The sequence below is a fragment of the Priapulus caudatus genome, unplaced genomic scaffold (genome assembly GCF_000485595.1).
Source record: "Priapulus caudatus unplaced genomic scaffold, Priapulus_caudatus-5.0.1 Scaffold618, whole genome shotgun sequence".
NCBI lineage: Eukaryota > Metazoa > Priapulida > Priapulimorpha > Priapulimorphida > Priapulidae > Priapulus > Priapulus caudatus.
In genome coordinates, this window is record NW_014577679.1 from 7,559 (window position 1) to 25,339 (window position 17,781).

Below are 17,781 nucleotides of genomic sequence, written 5' to 3' on the forward strand. Positions count from 1 at the left end.
AGCAGCAGCAGCATCACCACCATCACCATCACCACCACCACCACCAGCAGCAGCAGCAGCAGCAGCATCACCACCATCACCATCACCACCACCACCAGCAGCAGCAGCAGCTAGATGAGTGGTTCTTAACCTTTTTTGAGTCACGGACCTCTTTGAGAATCTGGTGAAAGCTACGAACCCCTTCCCAGAAAAATGCATATAACACATAAACACAAAATTGTGCATACACTGGGGTTCACGGACCCCCTGTAGCCCATCCACGGACCCCCTGAAGCCCATCCACGGACCCCCTAAAGCCCATCCACGGACCCCCTGAAGCTCATCCACGGACCCCATGAAGCCCATCCACGGTCCCCCTGAAACCCATCCACGGACCCCCTGAAGCCCATCCACGGACCCCCTGATGCCCATCCACGGACCCCCTGAAGCCCATCCACGGACCCCCTGAAGCCCATCCACGGACCCACTGAAGCCCATCCACGGACCCCCCCAAAGGGGCTCATGGACCACCGGTTAAGAACCCCTGAGCTAAAGGGATCATGGTGACGTCTGTTGCTGCGATTCCGCGCTCTATTTCTATAATAATGAAAATGTGCACAGGTAAAAATTCGTCAGTAAAAATCGGATCTCATTCCTGCACAGTGACTTTTATTCTTACGCCTCTAGCTGAGAACTGATTACGCACGCAGCGCCCTCCTCCACAGATGACCAACACATCCCCGACTGATGCATCCCGGACTACTTAAAGTGATAATCACGTATTCAAACTTTAGCGAATAATTTAATGTTTATTCGGGCCACCATAGTGACCATACTCTGCGTGAAAGAAAAGAACCATTCCGGATATCTCCACAAACAACACAGCTACGACTACACGTAGCCTGAGGGAGCAGGGTAAAGGGTTTTACGTGGGTTGTGTAATAACAGGTTCCCCTGGCCAAATATTGGCTTGCCAAACACTCCCGGCCGCGTTCGCTGTACCGTGAGCTCTCTCACTCACTCGCTCGCGTATCGCGTGTGAGTAAGTCCTGTAAACAGGGTTACTGGGGACGGGACGCGGTGATGAGTGGGAGAGAGAGAGAGAGAGCGAGATAGATAGATAGAGAGCGAGAGACAGAGAGAGAGAGAGAGAGAGAGAGAGAGAGCACGAGAAAGAGAAAGGGGGAGAAGGGGCGGAGAAACAGTGGCGGATCTAACATTTCGCAGTCTTTCGCTCGCACTTTGCACTAGCTGCACGATAAATGCCGTTGTAATATAAAGTGCGACAGCGGAGGTCGAGTAACTAGCGTTACACGCTGACGCTGCCGCCATGGCGACCTAGCTATAGCAGCGCCGTCTGTGTCAGAATTACTGAAGCTTCTACATAGCTTACTTACTTTTTTAACTTACTTGTTTTAATTATTAACTTACTTACTGTTACTAATAATAATTCAGATTAGCTACGCCTATATCAGAATTGCTACTTAAAAACTTACTAATACTTGAAATTGGAGTTTGGAGCTTAATTTCTATAAACTTTTCTCACCCATCAGATTTCTTCGACCCTAGATGTAGATATATGCTAATTATTAATCGTTTATACAACAGTCGTGCAATTACACATGCACCAATGCTTACATAAGATGCTTTTACATGTTTTCTTATGCAAAATCAAGGAAGCTCATTGCAGGACCCCAATTATTTTTCGAGCACTTCTTTACCATAAATATAAATCTTTTCAGCATTCAGTCCTTTGACTCTAGTAAAGGCATGACTCGCACCCACTATTTTGCAACTTTATTCGCATCAATATAAACTTATTTGGTAACGATTTATTCCCAAACCGCCCACTTCTAACCCGCCCACATAAATCAAAGCCACTTCTCACGGTTCACGGCATGCAATCCTTGAATGCATTACAGGTAAGTGCGGTTAGACTGACCCCGACGTCGCTACGCCATGCTGCCTTCTACAGGCAACCCATTCCAACGGAGCAAGTCAAACGACGTGTTGTGCATCTAGCGTGCATCTATAAACCTATAAAGCCTAGCGTTTTCGCTTCATAGCGTCCTCCCAACGCTAGCTGCTTTTTAAATGCATCCAAGCCGCGCGGACGAGGTCCAAAACACATGAACGCGCCGCGCGACAGCAGCACGTCGATTTATCTTGCGTCGACGCCTGTTCTGCCCCCTAGCGGCCAATGACGACACTCGCTCCCCTGTGTAATTATAATCCGCCGCGGTTCAACCTGTTTCGCTGAACGCTGTTGTAATTTTAATGCGCACGCCCGCGAGTGTAACAACAACTCGTCATTTTTAAGGCGCATCTTATTAAGAGATGACGCGCCAAAGGTCAAAGGCTAGCCACGCGATGACTGCCATTAAAGCCAGCGTCATTATATACACGCATATACATAGCATTATACACACGCGTAGACTAGACGATACCATCTAACGTTGTTAGGCATGCAACATTAACTAGAAGACCATCTTAAACTTCTATCCTACGCATAATATCAGGAGCGTATATATAATGACAAATTGTCATTATACGCTCCTGATAATATCTATCTAGATCTAAGATCTAAGATCTATATGTTTGCAGTGTTGCAGTCCGCTATTTTATAATCAGCCTTTGTAATGCGCACGTGAACATATTTGCATGTAACTTGCGCGATATAATTCAATAAATATAATTATTATTATTAAAATCATCGGGATTTCTCTCATGCCGCTGGTCGCACTGACGACTGACCCAGCCTCTACCAGCGGAGGCTGTTGCTGATGATACTGCTGCTGCTGCTGATGCTGCTGCTGCTGCTGCTGCGGTGATGGTGGTGGTGGTGGTGCTGCTGCTGCTGCTGATGATGATGATGCTGCTGGTGCTGATGATGATGATGCTGCTGCTGCTGCTGCTGCTGCTGATGATGATGATGATGCTGTTGCTGATGATGATGATGATGCTGCTGCTGCTGCTGCTGCTGCTACTGCCACTGCTGCTATTGCTGCTACTGCTACTGCTACTGCTATTGCTGCTACTGCTACTACTACTGCTACTGCTACTGTCACTGCTATTACTACTGCTGCTGCTACTACTATTACTACTGCTGCTGCTGCCGCCTCGGCACTCACAGGCCAGCCGAGCACAGATGGATAAACAGATGGACGGAGCAGCAGCTGCTGCCGCCGTGTCCAGGCATTGTGTGGCAGCTTGGGGGATACCCCAGCAGCGTGGGAATCTCGCCAGCCCAAACACGCCTGCCCAACGCAGCCTGGCTAATTCCTATGCACTTGCAAACAAACACCCGGCACTACCGAACCACTGAGAGTACGCGGCAGCAGCAGCGGCGGCGGTGGAGGCGGTGGCCCCCCGCTGGCTCACAGCCAACCCCAGCGACGCTCAGCCGACGGTGGCCCTTTAATAGCGACGGCTTGTTACGTGTGCGCGTCCCTGCAGCAGCAGCAGCAACCAAACAGTCAGTCAGAGTCCGAGCACAGCTGCATGTGCTAGCATCGTATTATCGGTGGTAGGTATGGGGTTTACACGGCGTATGCAGCACGTCAACACCAACACCACTACAGCGTGGCGATTTCACGCCGCAATTTCGCGCCGTTGCGATGCATGTTACGTGGATGGGTGAGAGGGAGGGGTGGATGTGGAGGTGGAGGGGAATGTTTCACTGTTATTTAGGAAGGAAGGTAAAACTGTGCATTCGTATAATTTCACTCTTGCTTCTATAGTATGATTTCCATAATTTTGCTCTTCTGCCCATGATCATATTTCCCTCATCATAGACCTACATTTTTCAGTTCGGACTCTTATCATGTCTTTAAAACCTCCTATATCATTAATTAAATCCCCTAGGTATGAATATTTGGTGCATTTTTTGATTACTTGGTTGCCTAATGAATTGAGCCAGAGCGCCATCTGTCGTGGAGTTTGACTTCTTGTAACACCAACATTCCAGCTTATATGGCCGATAAACCACAAGGATGGATTTAAAAACGTATTTATGCACAGACAAAATATTGCAGTATCACCGCTATGTTCCATGCATTTCAACGATGTTCCTGTTCTACTTCACAACATAATTTGCACGTCAATTATAATAACATTTGCACAGTATTTGTCTTGCTGGTGGTTTTTAAACCAACTGTTGAGTGCCACATTATACACATATATAATACATCAATTCTTAGCAAGACCTTGACCTTATATACCTTTGAGTGTGGGTGGTCTTTAGGTTAAAAACTTGGCTGGTCCCATATTGGCCTACTGTAAAACATATATGAAGTCTTAATAAGAGAAATTATATAAATAAAATACTATACATCATAAAAATAATAAAATATCATAAAATATATATACACCATCATATGGTCAGCCAACATGCTGACTAAATAAGTATAAACACATAAATAACTATATTAATCTGGACGGAGTTCTTATACACGTAACACGTGCCAACATACGAGTGAAATGCCACCACATGCTCAATGAGATATGAAGCTTGATTCGTCGATATGCCATTCTGTGCAAAAAGCAAAACTACATTTACACATGAAGCCAACTCACAAGGGTATCATCTGAAAACCTCTGTTATAGCTGAAACTAAATGCACTGACAATGTGGGATCTTCTGTAGAGATACGTCTGAACAGGCACATGTGTACATCGGCCTCTAAGAAGTTGTGCGACAAAATACAAATAAAACTATCCCTGAATAGAGGCTCATGAGGGACAGGTGACGGAGGATAACGGTCACTGGATGCTGCAGGCTTGAGAATCTCCATGCCTCTCGGAAATCTTTGCCACGCATATCGCCTGCATCCACGCGTCCAGTTCCTCGCGCGTATCCACCCGAAGATAATAAGTCCTACTCTGGTCTCTTGGTTTCAACGAAAAACATAAATTCTTCCCCTCTGCTGATGCGTCTTTTATGGTGGCTTCCTCGAGTGGTATTCTCTTGGGTGTACTCTGCAAAGCAAAAGGATCCTGGGCAATGCTCGGATAGGCCACTTGCAAAAATGAAGTTATATAATGAAGTTATATAAAATATATTTTACTGGTTTGCCTCCTACTCTAGAAACTAATAAAGTAAGCTCATAAAATAAAGTTACTCTAAAGTAATAAATAGATTAACTCATAAATAATAGTCTTCAAAGTCCAACACGACGGAAAGTCCAACACGACGGAAAACGGAAAGAGACAAAGTTGATCAATTGGACAGATAAATACTGCGCATCGCAGTAGAAAAGCCCCAGATTTGCAATTAACTAAAGAGGAAGAGAGAGAATTCCAATACGGAACGACAGAAACAAAGAAACTAAATAAGGACCCTTTGAAGATGGCACCTGTCAACAGCAATGACCCCTGTCTTCTACCTGGGTCCTTGAATTGCTTCCGGACAGTTTGATCGTGGAAAAAAACTCGTTTCATAACCAGTCACGCGTTATTTAAAGTTTGGATGAATATAGACATAGATACTACCCCACCTTGGGTACCTTAGGTTGGGGTACCCCACCTTGGGGTAGTATCTATGATATAGATACGAGCGCGAATACTAAACCGTTCACAATATTAAAACTTTCAAGTTCTAACTTCTAACTTACCTGTTTAGAATCACCATACAGCAATTCATTTTCCGCCAAGGTAAACCACCGCCGTTTCCACTTTCCTGACAATTTGCCCTTTTTCGTAAGCCATCCCGATAACGAGCACATACCTACTTATGCAATCAATCTTGCGTAAAATGACAAGATAGGTAATCTAAGATTACATGTTTGCTGCTAATCAAATTCAACGTATATTTTCACTGACAGAAGAACTGAACGAAAGATTTATCGAAGCGAAGTGCGTGTGTGTGTGCGTGCGTACGTGCGTGGCCGCGAAGTGCGCGTGTGTGTACGTGCGCGCGAAGTGCGTGTGTGTGTACGTGCGTGTGTGCGTGCTTGTGCATAAGTGCGTGCATCTGTGCGCGCATGCACACACGGGCTTGCAAACCAGTAAATCCTGTCTACAATCATTATACTGATTTCGTTAGTATTCTATAACGACAAACCAGCGCAAAACCCGACGCTGGGGACAAACGAGCGCACAGCATACACGGCAGCTCCTGGCACATGAGTCAAGTCATGAGCCACGCACGCGTGTTAATTTCCCACCTGAATCATGTACAGGCGGGGCGTGCATGCGCAAGAAGTAACAGCAGACCTCTGACGTATCTATGCTATAAGCGCGGGGGTGCACGCACAAGAACTAACTGCGGAATCTCACGTTTTCATAGCATAAGTAGGGGGTGCGCACACAAGAACTAACTGCGGAATCTCAGATTTTCATAGCACGAGTAGTAGTGGGTGCACGCACGTGAAGTAACAGCAGAGGTTTCGCGCACCTGTAATGCGGGAATAGGCGCCGAGCTTGGCAGCGAGTGACGGCATCGTGAGAGATTGTCCGTAACGTAGTACGTACGGTACGTCTAGTGATAATAACCGTGATCCGCGTTTTACGGAGAGATCCGGCTTCCTCGTACGCGATGCACGATCGCACGCACGCATGTACGCACAGACGCATGCATGAACGCACGCTCGCACGCACACACGCACGCGCGCATGCATGAACGCACGCACGCACGATCGCACGCACGCATGTACGCACAGACGCATGCATGAACATCACATCATCCTATTATTACGTAGTATCAAGATGACGTCGAGTATTCACAGCTGTTCAGTTTCCAGCATAAATTAACCCTGAATATGGAAAATATCTCACACACATTTTTTTAATCGCAAAAATATTTCCATTTGTCCATCAAACCTGATCTAAGAAATTGTGTTCTTGAGAAAGACGGTTATTTATTTTTATTTTATATAACTAATACATTAGTTTTGCGTACGTGTAAGATGTAGTGTTATCTGAACGATAATTCGCTTCAGAACCTATATGTTAATTTTATATTGAAAGAGAGCGCGCGAGGAAGAAAGAGAGAGAGAGAGAGAGAGAGAGAGAGAGAGAGAGAGAGAGAGAGAGAGAGAGAGAGAGAGAGAGCGAAGAATCGGAACATAAAACTATACAACCACCCACTCACGTATTCTACGCGCAAAGCTTAATAAAAGAGCTAATCACGCGCAGAGAAGTGCAGCATTCACTGTATATACGACTCCATTTTAACTCGTAATAAACTAGGACCGTATATGTAACTTAGTGAAGATAATGATGACAAGGGGAGAAAGTCGAAGCAAGCATACGTGCGCCGCACATGGCAGTAGTTCAGCATTGAGAACACCTCGCTCGTTACATAACTCGCACTCACTCACTCACTCACTCACTCACTCACTCACTCACTCACGTCAACGTCCAACACTAGAGGTCGCCACCTCTGACCGCGCGCTTGGTGACGTCATCGTAACGTCACGCAGACGCTGAGTATTAATGACGCGGCGTCGTCGTATTATTAGCGGTTTAATCCGTGAGCCGTAACTCTTTCTCCTTCGATCGAAATCGAGATCTGTAACCCCCCTCCCACACAAACACACACACCATCCCTCCGCGAGTACAAAGTTGTTTTCAGTTTGCATTCATCGCCACGTTCAGCGACAACGAGTAAAGGCATGACGAGGTAAGACATCCCTTCCCCGCGGGGAAGGCCAGCGGAGGCTATAAAGATCGTATCTCCAAGCTGCTGCCTATATGCGGCGATCATACTAACATAAAGCTGCATTGATGTGGTGTGACGTCAGCAGACTCCCGCCATTCTCGAGAGCGAGAGCATTAATGCGAAAAGGAAGCTTCGCGAGATGTGTGCGATATTTTCGTGAGAGTGAACTGATGTTATGTTGTTTGCGATCACCTTTCGCAAAACAAAACGCACTGAGTAAACGCACAAACGCACTGAGTAAGAATCGTGATACACTAGTAGCGTGGGCGCATTCACAATCCACTACATACACCACCGGTACGCGCATGTACGCACACACACGCACACACACGCGCACACACACACACACACACACACACACACACACACACACACACGCACACACGACGCGGGTGGAAAGAAAACGAAAATTTTAAAATAGCAAATTACGGGGTGCGTTCGAACGCGGGTTTTTATTACCAACGCTGCCAAACATGGCGCGTCATCAAACATGGCGAGTCATCAAACATGGCGTCACTCAGGAACGTCCATAAAAAATGGAATACCTGCCGAGCGAAGTGCTTAATCTTTTACTACGTTCATCACATGTAGGAAATATGTGTGATCATAATTATTATGACGAATTATTGTGTGTGTTGACTGTTGAGTCGAATCCCGGTAGTAAAACCGATCGCTGTAATACATATACATTTCTGAATTCATTTTCTGTTTTCATGAATCGTTGTATTAACAGCGCCCTCCGACGGTGGTTATTCATCGGCATCTTTCATTAAGAATTTGCTGCCCCGTGTGTTAATATTTGCAATATAATCTCATACATCTATGTAACCTTAATGAGCATTGTTTGTATAATGTATTAGCGCGTGACGCTTTGCGGTTTTAAATATGCGGCTTCCCCACTCTCAAGAACCATTGGGTTGATAAGGTGCCGGCAGAAATATGACGATATTTGTTTTAGTTGCCGCGGGCACCACTGCGCGAGCATATGATTAAATTTGGGAATTAAACAAATGTATTTTTAGGAGAGGGTGAAACATAATTCGCACAGGTTGCATACCACGACCATGTTAAGACGTCACACCTATGGTATGATGTGGACCAACGCACGCTCGCACGCACGCAGATACAAGAACCCATACAAACACACACACACCCACACCCACGCACGCACACACACACACACACACACACACACACACACACACACACACACACACACACTATATCCAAGCGATATCATCTCGTACAATCAATGTGAGAGGTTACCAGTGTTGATTTTATAAAATATAATTCCTCATTACCATACTTTCATTCGCTATTCTTCAAGATGGTAATCGTATTGACCTGTCAGTACCCATCACGAATTAATATGCGGTATATATTAATATATGGTATATAAGCGGCAAATCCTCTTTCGAAAGAAGAATGAGATTGGCATGATATCAGGATCTGTTATAATACTAGGTTATTATGATAATGCGGAATGTCGTCATCACAGATGCGTAGAAATACCTGAAGTAATAAACCACCAATACGAAATTTATAGTTGTAACAAGTCATATATCATGAACAAATTTGACTATGCAAAATTATTGTCTAATGAACTAGAGTATTTTATAGGCAATACTGCCATAAATTTTAGAGTTGACATACTTTCTGCAACTGCAAATATTTGTCACTGTGTCATAATGTTGCCAGTTATTATGCGAGTGATTATTAAAACATGCTTCTAAAATGTGAAAATACCCCAGTTTATTTTCAAATTAAATATACAGCTTTTGTTGTAAATAATTACTAAAGAATTTTGGATACGAGGATTCTACATTATCCACGGCAGCTAACTGCTTGTCAAACTGCATGCAGCGCCCCTTAGTACAACTCAGGATACCACTTGTATCTTGTATCTTGGCTCCCTCTCTTGTATTTCATAAGGCACTCGATTCAACGAGGTGCGGGGATTATCAAGAGAAGAGGGAGATTAATGCCGCCTCTAATTCTCTAATGTTAGTGTTTCGAATCACTCGAATTTTCCGCACATAATATAACGCTGGTTTCAATAACCCGTGGTTGTCCCCTCTCCATCCTTATATTTATTATAGCTATCACATTTATATAAATGTTCCAAGTCTTCTATTATATTCTTATTACATCGATTACACCTGTCATCACTGAAGTTATTTCTAAAGTAACCCTTGAGATCAATCATGCAAGTTTTACATTTAAATGCAAAACACGAGTCGGCAAATGATAATTCTTTCATATATTCCTTCAATCCGTATGTTTCAATGTTTATCATCTTCATTTTTGTTTTATCTCTAGTTTTCAATTTGTCTCTTTTAACTACTCTTTTTAAGATGGCATCTTTGACTTGTTTTTTTCCAGGCTCTTTTTGGTTTTATTCCTATATGGCTGTAAATAATATTTCAAGTTCGTACTCCTTTACGATTATTAAAATTTCATTTACCCATTTTTTTCCTTCCTCTTTGACCTGCTGTATAAATACTGTCTTCATTAATCTATTGTTATCTAGCTTAACTATGTATTGTAGTAGCATGCGTTTTTTGTATCCTTTGTAATCCTTGTAACCTGTTATTAGTAAAATTCCTAACTCTATCCTTAGTGCTTCCAGTGGTGTTTTACTGTGAGCTTTTATTATTTTGCGCAGGCACTCATTTTGGAAATCCTCCAACATTTTTACTTCTTCCTTAGTTAAGTTAGTCCATGTTTCACTGTTATTTAGGAAGGAAGGTAAAACTGTGCATTCGTATAATTTCACTCTTGCTTCTATAGTATGATTTCCATAATTTTGCTCTTCTGCCCATGATCATATTTCCCTCATCATAGACCTACATTTTTCAGTTCGGACTCTTATCATGTCTTTAAAACCTCCTATATCATTCATTAAATCCCCTAGGTATGAATATTTGGTGCATTTTTTTATTACTTGGTTGCCTAATGAATTGAGCCAGAGCGCCATCTGTCGTGGAGTTTGACTTCTTGTAACACCAACATTCCAGCTTATATGGCCGATAAACCACAAGGATGGATTTAAAAACGTATTTATGCACAGACAAAATATTGCAGTATCACCATAGCGTTCCATGCATTTCAACGATGTTCCTGTTCTACTTCACAACATAATTTGCATGTCAATTATAATAACATTTGCACAGTATTTGTCTTGCTGGTGGTTTTTAAACCAACTGTTGAGTGCCACATTATACACATATATAATACATCAATTCTTAGCAAGACCTTGACCTTATATACCTTTGAGTGTGGGTGGTCTTTAGGTTAAAAACTTGGCTGGTCCCATATTGGCCTACTGGAAAACATATATGACATCTTCAATAGAGAAATTATAATAAATAAAATACATACATCATAAAAATAATAAAAATATCATAAAATATATATACACCATTCATTTATGGTCAGCCAATCATGCTGACTAAATAAGTATAAAACACATAAATAAACTATATAATCTGACGCGAGTGCTTATACACGTAAACAACGCCAACATACGATGTGAAATAGCCACCATCCATGCCTTCAATGAAAGATATTGAAGACTGATTCTCATATCCATTCTGTGCCAAAAGCAAAACTACATTTACACATGAAGCCAACTCACAAGTATCATCTAATAACCGCTGTTATAGCATGAAACTAAATGTACATATTCTTATATGTATATATATATATATATATATATGTATATATATATGAGGCCTTTTTTTTAATTATAAAATGTGCAACAAATTCTACATAAAGATGCCTGGTAAATAAATGCACTGACAATGTGGGATCTTTCTGTAGAATTAGCGTTCTAACAGGCACATGCTGTACATCGGCCTATAAGAATTGTGCACGAAAATACACAAGATAAAACTATCCCTGAATAGAGGCTGCATGCGGACAGGTGACGGAGATAACGGTCACTGCGATGCTGCATGCTGAGAATCGCCATGCCTCTCGAATCTTTTGCGCACGCATACCCCTGCATCCACCAGGGTCCCATTCCTCGCGCGTATCCACCCGAAAGATAATAAGTCCTATACTCTGGTCTCTTGGTTTCCAGACGAAAAACATAAAATTCTTCCCCTCTGGCTATGCTCGTTTTATGGTGGCTTCTCGAGTGGATAATTTCTCTTTCGGTGTTACTCTGCAAACAAAAGGATCCTGGCGATATCGCTCGGATAGCCACTGCAAAAATGAAGTTTATATAATGAATGTATATAAAATATATTTACTGTTTGCCTCCTACTCTAACAAACTAATAAACGTAAGCGCATGGGAAGATGAGAGAGTTTCGCGTCGTAAGAGTGTAATAAGGATAGATTACACTCATAAATAATCATAGCCTTCAAAGTCCAACCACGACGGAAAACGGAAAGAGAACAAAAATGTAAGTTGGACATACATGCACAGATAAAATACTGGCGCCATCGCAAGTTAAAAAAGCCCCAGATTGCAATGAAGCTAAAAGAGAAGGAAGCAATTCCAATACGAACGACAGAAACAAAAGATAACTAAAATAAGGGACCGCTTTGAAGATGCACTGTCAAGCAGCAATGACGCCCTGTCTTCTTACTGGGTCTTGAATTCTTCCGGACAGTTTGATCGTGGGAAAAAAAACTCGTTTCATAACCTCACGCGTTATTTAAAGTTGGATGAATATAGACATAATACTACCCCGCACCTTGGGTACCACAAACTTGGGTACCACCTTGGCTAAACTTTGGGCTAAACTTTTAGGCTACCAACCGTTTGGCTACCCCCACACCTTGGGGTACCGTTAGGTGGGTATCCCCACCTTGGGAGTAATCTATGATATAGATACGACGCGAATACTAAACCTTCACAAATATTAAAACTTTCAATTCTATACTCTAACTTAACTGTTTAAATCACCATTACAGCAATTCATGTTCGCGCCAGTAAACCACGCCGTTTCCACTTCCGACAATGTTGCCCTTTTTCTATTAACCATCCCGACATAACGAGCCACATACCTACGCTTATCAATCATCTTGCGTAAAATACAAGATAGGTAATCTAAGATACATGTTCTTGCTAATCATAACATTCAACGGTATATTTTCCTACAACTAGTCTGAATAGAACTAATGCAAAGATTTTGAGTCGATTAGTCCTGGCGTACACGAGCCGCCAAACAAATGCAGCGCACAGACACTAATCATGTAAACATAAGAGAGAACGTTCACCAAATTTCATGGGGCCGATCAAGGCCATTTTTTAAGTCTTCTTACATAACACAAGTGCAGAGTATCCGAGTAAGCACCGGGGAGGCACCCTGGCATCTTTAAATGCCAAACGGTCAATTTTGCTTTACACGCAGCTCGTTTTTCACAATTGCCAAACAATCTTAATGCGCGATTTCCTATCGCATTTCCCGGGCTGAAGTGAGCTATGCTTTCACTCACACCCGCGTCTGTTTGCCTTCCTGCTGCAGTGCTAGCCATCCAATGCGTAGGGATCCGTTTGCTCCACTCCGACAGCTAAGCCAAAATTTGACTAAAGCAGCATAAGTCAGTGACGCACTAGTTCAAATTATAAATGCACAGTGTCGAGGTCCTTGAGATACTACTATATTAGATTTATACAGAGCTAACAAAGGGCTGATTTACGCGTTATATTAACGTACATCCCTACATGCAGGCCACGTTGAAACGTCTCAAATAAAAAAAAAAAAAAGCTAAATAAACACGAAATTGTACCAATCTTAATGTTTCTCTAACTCTATTTCGCCTATAATACCGTGTAAATGCCGGTCAAATCGCTCATCTGCAACACACAAGTACACCGCACGCCCGCCATGTGCACAAACAACATGAATAAGAGAGTAAATTCAACCAACATCCAAACCAACACCCATCCCAACAGCATCCCCACATTTCAACTTCCCAATCCATCCAAACAACATCCATCCAAAACAACATCCAATCCAACCAACATGAATAATATCCTCTCTTATTCATGTTGTTTGTGCACATGGTGGGCGTGCAGTGTACTTGTGTGTTGCAGATGAGCATTTGAACGGAATTTACATGTCTTTTATTTTTCTGCGAAACAGCCATTTCCGTGGATAGCTTTTATTTACAACAATAGTGCAATACAGTAAAATTAGAAGTTTGGATATGGATTAGAAGTGCTGTACAAGCATGTTTATTTCTCTGTTTAAGGGATACAGAGGCTTGATTTTTTACCTAAAAAATGCTAGAAGCTTAGAGCTTCTTGGGGCTTTGCCCCCTGGACCCCATCATGGCCCGTATGGCCGGCCCCTACGCAATCACAACATTTTACCCCCCACCCAATTTTTCCTTGCCCTCAGCTTGCCCCCCCCCCACGTTTACAATCCTGGTGTCGCCACTGGGTACTTTTCGATGTTTAGGATCACCTTTTCGCCCTGTTTTCGTCATTGAATGAAAATTCACCAAAATGAATAAATGAATAAATATAGCTTCCAGTGTATATCTCTTATTGAGTGAGAAAATTGTCATTACACAATTAACATGATTAAGGGACCAATTTATTGTGCTACACCATTCAGGGGGCCGTTTTAGTGTCTTGCGCCATTTAGGGGTGAGATTTACATTATCTTACGCCAATAAGGGGTGAAATTTGCTACTGCTGGATACGCCATTTAGGGTCCAATTTTGAGATGCTCTGACGAGCATGCGTACCACTTTAGTATAGCCGGGCGCACATGTGGCGATTTCTATCGCTAGCACTGGCGATTTTGTTGCCAGCAACAAGATCGTCGAGAAATCGCCACGTGTGCCCTGCATGGCGATGACGATTTTGACGCCAGAAACTCGTCGCTGGAATATCAAACATGTTTGATATTTGTTGCCAAGTCGCTGAACAATCGCTACGTGTGCGCTGCACTGGCGACGGATTCAGGCAACAGTTTTTGGATTAACCAATCAAATGCATGATTTGAAGCACGTGATCAGATATGGCAGCGCCCGGTGTATGGGAGAGAACGAGGGAGGACGAACACGTTGAAATCTGGCAGAACCGCCCATGTCTTTTCAATATTACGAGTGGGATTTACAGTGATAGGAATAAGAAAGAAAAAACAATTATATATATTCCAGTAAATTGAAGAACGGCTATCGTGGTATCAATGGGCGCTTCCATTTTGAACAGGTCACGTACAGTTCATACAGTGGTATGTTGCTGACAGATCGTTGCATTGTCGCCAGTACTGGGGCTTTGAGGTAAATTGTGTTTTTATCGCCAGTACTGGCAATAAAAATCGCCAGTACTAGCAGTAAAAATCGCCACGTGTGCGCCCGGCTTATAGGAGTGGGCCCCCGAGGGCTGAATCACATGAATATACTAACAAGGGTAATAAGAATGACTAGAATCTGCAGACAGTAGTACAGTTTGCAACAGTTTTTATTACTCGTTACAGGTCGCATTAGAATTTGAGCGATGGGAAACACGGGCGCTGGAAAACGAGGCAGTCAAGGCAATGTTGACGACATGTCGTCTTCCCCTGGAAGAGACAACCTACCGTTTGACTTTGGTGCTGGAATAGGCGGACCTCGTACTAAGTTGATGATGCAGCCTTCCGTCGACGACACGTTAGAAGATTATGTGTACACGAGCAAGGTAAAAACATGCTTTTAAAACTTGCTAACGTCAAAAGCTTTTGACGTTAAGTGCCGCTAGTGGCTTCAGTCTGAGAAACGATAAGCTGATGATTCATTGGCAGGTGTCGTGCTTGTTACGTGCAGCTTGATTCTTACCTGCCAGTCGGCTGGGTAATAATGCACAAAAACGGCAAACGGGCTAGAGTCTGAGAGGAGATGCGAGCGCGGCGGGGAGAGGTGAACAGTTCATAAGGAGAAAGCAAGATGGCTACAGTATAACGAACAACGCGGATGATCACCGATTCCAGTGTAGACTGGTACGGACGTTAATGTCGGGCAAGTCTCTTGTCGCTTACGACACAAAGTTTGAGTGTACGTGCCAGCGTGTCAAAACATGCACCGCTGGGCCCGTCTCAGGAAATTTATTGTGCTGAATGCTCGAACGGAGAGCCTCGTGGCGCGACCTATGGCCGCGATATGTACAGAAATACTGTCAGGAGCGTGTTAAATAAAAATAAATAGAAAATGCGTTTCTTGTCTGATAGAAAAAAACGCAACGCGCAAAACGCAAACAAAGTACGAAAAGACATCCCTTTATCGATTTATTCTCGCACTACGTGCAAAGTCCAAAAATTTTCGGCAATGGCCAAGACTGCTCAATTCACCGCGATTCTGGGCTTATGTACTACACAAAGTGATTTGCGGTATATAGGTCTATACTAATATTGGGGCAGCGAATTGACTCCTAATGGCCACACCAGTGGTGCTGTTGCGTTCGCGCTCGCGCTATACCGGGCGCAGCTGCGTCTAACAATCATAGATCATTCAGGCTGCAGGCTGATGCTGTTCATGTTGCTAAGCAACAATTGCAACACCTTTTCTATTTTGTAAAATGGCATCCTGGATCAATACGAAATCAGTTCAAGAGCATCTACCGATAAATGGCTCACCTGTAGATATCGTGCTTGCTCTAGGGCGTGTGATCGATTGAAACTCGTTTACTCCATGCCCGAATGCCTAAAATAATATTTAAAATCACATCAGCAACTTACTATTACCCATCATACAAGAATGCCAAGACTATAAAACTTATACGATGGGCATTCTTAGATGTTTTCTGCTGTGGCATAATTAGTAGTACAGGTACATGGGCATAAGAATATTCAGGAATTTTGGCACCGACCCAAGAGGCTGGCACAGCAGTTACTTTTAACCAGGCCCTCACCATATTTAGCGCGAGCCCTTGCATTGTTTTTTCAAGAAATAAAGATAAGAAGTTTCGAAACACAGTGGATACTGTCCAGACCTATTGTTTGTCTCGAAAAAATGTTATAGTGTGCGGCACCATCGCGTAGTAACTGTGAACAGAACTATAATGTAGAATCGTGAATGATTGTCCGACAGTGTTTTTGGTCAATGTCATGTTTCAAGCTTTGCATTCATCGATTTTTAAATTGCAAAATGTTGAGGAATTATGGCGGTGAGTATGCCTTCATGGTAAAACAGTACTGTTAATCTACTTGCTAATTTTAAGTAATGCTATAAAATAAAAATATGTAAGGTAATCGCAACGACGGCTTGAAACCACCGCTCGGAGGGCGCGTGTTTTGGCCAAATGTTACTCGGCCCTCCAAAATAATTGCCGGCAATATTCCGGTGCTAATTTCGGCCCTGCAGTTATCTACAACATTACCCACACACACACAAATTTATATATATATATATAATATTATATATATATCTTTCTTGATCCTCATCATGTTTGCACGAAATCGATAAGTAACATTACAGGGTGCAAAATTTAACGGGAGTCCCGAGTCAAATACCCCTAATGTAACTGTCGACTCCTGATTTGACATATGCAGGAGTCCGTGGGACTCCCTGAAAATTCTGCTCTACTAATAGTTCAGTTCCGGAGCACCGCCTCGCGGAATTACTGTATTTTTTCAGCAATGTCCAAGAGAAATTTGGCAGACTATGCAACTGCATGAATTCTTAAAAATAATCACATGCGTTATTGTTAATATCTTTAATTTTGAACCTCAGACTCATTTCGCTGCGAACTCCCTCTTTTTGAGAGTAGGCAGTCTGTTGGACTACCTTGTGTAAAAGTCAATTTCTACCCCTGCATTTACATGTCTTAATACCACCGAGGCAATGGTATTTAAGCGAGACTTAATGAACTGTGGCGATGGCTCAATGGTAGAGTGCTCGCCTCGCATGCGTAAGGTCGTGGGTTCGAATCCTGGCCGGGTCATACCAAAGACTTGAAAAATGGTACACACTGCTTCTCCGCTTAGCACTCAGCAAAAAAAGAAGATAGAGTGTGGAAAACGGTGTCAAGAAGAGAGCCTGCACGTGGCAAACTCAAACAAGCCTAAACAACTGTGACTAAACACAGGCAGCCCTCTCTCGACTCCCGCCGACGCCACGTCAAAATTGGTTACTGTCGGTGTACCATATCAAGATCAAGATCAAGAAGATAGTACTGTGTTTACACAGTTTACAACGTAAT

The 17,781-nt window shown here is 43.0% G+C and overlaps 2 protein-coding genes across 2 annotated transcripts in view; one reads left to right on the forward strand and one right to left on the reverse strand.

Annotated features, from left to right (window-relative positions):
* Window positions 1-3,972: 3,972 nt before the first annotated feature.
* LOC106812195 (pleckstrin-2-like) lies at window positions 3,973-12,798 on the reverse strand. Its single transcript, XM_014816020.1, has 3 exons — window positions 12,754-12,798; window positions 5,591-5,805; window positions 3,973-4,955 (listed from the first exon to the last, which is right to left on the reverse strand). Exons 2-3 carry the CDS (start codon window positions 5,699-5,701, stop codon window positions 4,740-4,742), a joined length of 327 nt encoding a protein of 108 aa, XP_014671506.1. The 5' UTR covers window positions 5,702-5,805; window positions 12,754-12,798; the 3' UTR covers window positions 3,973-4,739.
* Window positions 12,799-15,105: 2,307 nt separating this feature from the next.
* The window catches only part of LOC106812189 (5'-AMP-activated protein kinase subunit beta-1-like), a 15,517-nt gene continuing 12,841 nt past the window's right edge, over window positions 15,106-17,781 (forward strand). The window contains exon 1 of the mRNA XM_014816014.1: window positions 15,106-15,285. Within this exon, the coding sequence (XP_014671500.1) occupies window positions 15,106-15,285 (180 nt within the window). The remainder of the gene's footprint in view (window positions 15,286-17,781) is intronic.

Coding starts and splice junctions, on each gene's coding strand:
- LOC106812195 (XM_014816020.1), bottom strand. CDS start 5,701: ATGTGCTCGTTATCGGGATGGCTTACGAAAAAGGGCAAATTGTCAGGA. Junction 4,956..5,590: donor TGTATGGTGATTCTAAACAG/GTAAGTTAGAAG, acceptor TTTGCTTTGCAG/AGTACACCCAAGAGAATACC.